The sequence below is a fragment of the Opisthocomus hoazin genome, chromosome 31 (genome assembly GCF_030867145.1).
Source record: "Opisthocomus hoazin isolate bOpiHoa1 chromosome 31, bOpiHoa1.hap1, whole genome shotgun sequence".
In the NCBI taxonomy this organism is placed as follows: domain Eukaryota; kingdom Metazoa; phylum Chordata; class Aves; order Opisthocomiformes; family Opisthocomidae; genus Opisthocomus; species Opisthocomus hoazin.
Window position 1 is genome coordinate 3969529 of NC_134444.1, and position 4163 is coordinate 3973691.

At 52.3% G+C, this 4163-nt stretch overlaps 1 protein-coding gene across 1 annotated transcript; it reads left to right on the top strand.

Moving 5' to 3' along the window:
• The first annotated feature begins 2944 nt into the window (after nt 1-2944).
• Nucleotides 2945-3880, top strand: LOC142365072 (olfactory receptor 14J1-like). The gene has a single exon (XM_075445516.1). It carries the CDS (start codon nt 2945-2947, stop codon nt 3878-3880), a length of 936 nt encoding a protein of 311 aa, XP_075301631.1.
• Nucleotides 3881-4163: the final 283 nt, after the last annotated feature.

Genomic DNA, 4163 nt, shown 5'->3' on the forward strand with positions numbered 1-4163 from the left:
GGATGTTCTCCTCCAGAGTCCTGCCTCGGAGCCCAAAAGGCTGGAAGAGCTTGCTGCTGGAGACTGAGGCAAAGAGGACATGGAGCATCCCAGACCTATCTACGCCTGCTCTTACTAAATTCAGCACTGGCCACACAGTGTCTCTGTTATTCTTTTAACCGCTGCTGAAGTACTCAACACTCATTGTGGTTCCCTGGAATTGCCTTAGACGTTTAGAATGGTTTGTCATTTGGGCTGTAACTGTGCTTGCAGGGTGCTGTCCTTGAAGACCAGCTGTACCAACCTCTGCCACCACACTTTGGCAATTGATTCCATCAGTGCCACAGCTCTGTCTCTGACATGAATGACTCCAGCTCATCCTGTCTGTGCCCCTGGCTGAGGGCATTGCTGCACATTTGGGCTGAAACACAGATGTTGTCCAACCAGATAAGCTCATATTTGGCTTAAGGAAACCTGCTATCAAGGGATCAAGACCCCATGTGTGCAAAGGCTTTGTTTCAGAGCAGAGGCATGGCGTGGACAGAAGAGAGCTGAATGTGTTTCTAGCCCTAGGAAATGCCTAAGTTAACTCAATTAAAGTCATCCCCCCCTCAGCTTGGAAGAACATATATTTCCTTGCCAACTTTCTTGTGTCCTGCCTAAATAGGAGACAAAAAAAAAAATATTCTCATGCCCAACACCTTTTCTGACAGGAGTAACGACACTGCTGGTTGTAAGCCTCTTTCCCCAGCTGAGGGAGGGAACATCAGTGATTCCTTCAGCCTCTTTCACAGCAAGTTCCCCTGGAGCCACAGGGACATCTCAAGGGAGTCCAAAGGGAGCAGAAAGAGAGATGCCTTGGGGTGGTCCTCTGCTATTGATCTGAGCTGCGATCCTGGGATGGAAGGAGCTCATGACAAGTGGGCAGTGCTGCAGAGAGACAGTTATGCCCAGGAGCAGCTCCTCTGCAAAGCCCAGCAGGGCTGAGGACACTGCCTGCAGGCACTGAGGGGAGATCAGTGAGGCAGATGCAGGTTATAGGCAATCAGAAGTAGAAGGAAATTGAGCTGAGACCTCATTGGGGGAGAGCTCTTCACAGCCCTCTACACGGTAAGTCACTGAATGTCAAGAAATGTAGCTTTTGTTCTTCAAGGCTTCTCCAAAAACCAGCACACCCTACAGCCTGTGAGATCTGTCAGGAGGACTGTCGCAGTGACTCCAGTGTAGAGGAGGAGGATGTGCTTCTGAGCAGGGTTTCCCTGCTGCACCATCAGAGGGACAGGGCATGATGGCTGCCTTCTCCCAGGGATGGCTGCAGGGCTGTGAAGGTGGGTGTGCAGCCAGGGGTGCCGAAGGCTGTCCTTCAGAGCAGGGTCCCTGCACCCCGTGGGCTGTGTGCTGGGGCAGGGACTCTGCCTCCTTCCAGGGTCAGCTCTCATCTTGCCTGGGGAGATCCCTATGATGCTGGGGGGAGAAGCTGCGGGTGGAAGAATTGACCCCAATCAGGGCAGGGTCCTTCAGCTGTGGAGAGGGTGCTGCATGGGTCAGGGCTGCTCACAGAGCCAGCTCATGCCAAGGTCAGCGCAGGGGATTCCTGCCGGAGTCTGTGCTTTCTTGAATCTGCGCTTCTACTTTTCTCTGGCTCAGCTTGGTGGCAATGGCAACCCAGCTGTGCTGGTCAGAGCAGGGGCTGAGACTCTTCAGCCATCACACTGAGGTTTGCTAGGAACCTCAGCAAGTGCCTTTAACCCCACCAGCCTCCAGATAAAACCAGCATCACCTTTCCATTTTCACCAGGGTTTGTGTGACCCTTAGACCACTGAGTCTAGGAAGTTAGTCAACCCCTCGTCTAGCAAAGTCGCAGAAGAGATGAAGTGCATCTCTCCTGCCATGTGCCCATTTCCGACTGACCTGGGCCCAAGGGAGACTGTCCTGCATTGTTGATGTCTGGGAGGTGGGGGTGGTGTGCAGAGGTGGGTAAGGGAAAAATTTCCTGAGTGTCCACCTGTGCCTCTCCCGCCCTTGCTGAGATGCACTTGGAATTGCTGTCAGGCTCTCTGGGAATGGGTGTTTTAGCAGCAGAGTCAGGCACAGAACTTGTGGGTCCTCCTATGCAGATGTGTCCACAGCAGTGAGGTGTGCCAGCTTTCCTCAAACCTGTGAAGCTCTGGGCAATGCGGTCCTGGAGGCTGGGGAATAAACTGGCTCTCCTTTAATAAGTTGCCAAGGCTAGGACCCTTGGCTATCTTCTTGGGGTATCCATCCAAGTGGCATGCAACTTCCAGGGGACACTATGAGCCATGTCAGTCTTTGACTAGAAGTGGGGAATGGAGATTTGGAGAAAGGGTGAGTCATTTCATGATCTGCAGTGGCTCTCTCTGCTTTTAGAAGTGTCTGATTGCTTTTCAGTGTAATACAAGAGTATAATAACCCTCCATCTTTGAAACAAGCAAGTCCAAAGCAGTTGGGAAGAAGACAGAGGAAGACCAGCTCCCGTGATTCTGCACCAAGCCACAGGCAATCCTTTTGCTAGAAGGACTCGGTTTGGTCTCCCTGAGTGCAGCAGAAAACACTCTCCAACTGCCTTTTGCCATCCCCATTCCTGAGCACTGGGAGAGCAGCCACTGACAAGCCCTTCCACCTTAGGAGCAGGTCTGTCTGACAAAGTCAAACACCAGGACTGGCCACTGACCCCAGCATTGCAATGAACTCCGTGCTGCAGAGCAGGGCTGACTCCTCAGCACCCAGCAGGCAGCACCCTTGATCATCATGGTGCACTCAGCCAGCACAGACCAGAGCTCCAGCCATGCAGCTGAAGGCAGGTCTGCTAGAAAAGAAAAGAGTACGACCTGTAGCTCTGGGGGTGGGTCTAGGAGAAAGGGCTTTGACTTTTCTCAGAGAATTCTACCCTAACTTGTCACTGTCTCTTTCTTTTTGGACAGTACTCCATGCTGAGTGGAAGCCAATGTCCAACAGCAGCTCCTTCACTGAATTCCTCCTCCTGGCATTGGCAGACACACGGGAGCTGCAGCTCTTGATCTTCTGGCTCTTCCTTGGCATCTACCTGGCTGCCATCCTGGCCAACAGCCTCATCATCACTGCCATAGCCTGCGACCACCGCCTCCACACCCCCATGTACTTCTTCCTCCTCAGCCTCACACTCCTTGACCTTGGCTGCATATCCACCACTGTCCCCAAAGCCATGGCCAATTCCCTGTGGGACACCAGGGCCATCTCCTACTTGGGATGTGCTGTACAGTTGTTTTTCTTCCTTTTCTTGTTCACAGCAGAGTATTGTCTCCTCACCGTCATGGCTTATGACCGCTACATTGCCATCTGCAAACCCCTGCACTATTGGACCCTCCTGGGCAGCAGAGCTTGTGTCCACATGGCAGCAGCTGCCTGGGGCACTGGGTTCCTCTATGCTGTGCTGCACACTGCCAACACATTTTCACTCCCCCTTTGCCAGGGCAATGCTGTGAACCAGTTCTTCTGTGAAATCCCTCAGATCCTCAAGCTCTCCTGCTCACACTCCTACCTCAGGAAAGTTGGGCTTCTCCTGCTTAGTGCCTGTTTAGCTTTCGGCTGTTTTGTTTTCATTGTGGTGTCCTATGTGGAGATCTTCAGGGCCGTGCTGAGGATCCCCTCTGAGCAGGGACGGCACAAAGCCTTTTCCACGTGCCTCCCTCACCTGACCATTGTCTCTCTACTTATCAGCACTGCCATGTTTGCCAACCTGAAGCCCCCCTCCACTTCCTCTCCATCTCTGGATCTGGTGGTGTCATTTCTCTACTCGGTGGTACCTCCAGCTGTGAACCCTCTCATCTACAGCATGAGGAATCAGGAGCTCAAGGACGCACTGAAGAAGCTGATTCAGTCATTTATTCCTCTGCAGAAATAAGCTGCCCTTGTCTCTTCAGAAGTGAATTTCTAATTCACCTCTGAAGCATCCTGTGCATGAAGCATTTTGTCTGTGACAGTCCTGTTTGTCCAGGAATGTCTGCATCCACTCAGCTTCCCCAGAGGCACAACCCAGCCTGTCTGACCTAGAGGACTTTGCATGATTCTCTGTCAGAAAGGTACAGCAGGACTGTCCTGTTACTTCTCTGTAATAAAAGATGATTTTCTCAGTACCACAGTCTGGATGTCAGGCTCTTCTTCCAAAGCTGAGGTAGGGATCAGGC

Coding starts and splice junctions, on each gene's coding strand:
- LOC142365072 (XM_075445516.1), top strand. CDS start 2,945: ATGTCCAACAGCAGCTCCTTCACTGAATTCCTCCTCCTGGCATTGGCA.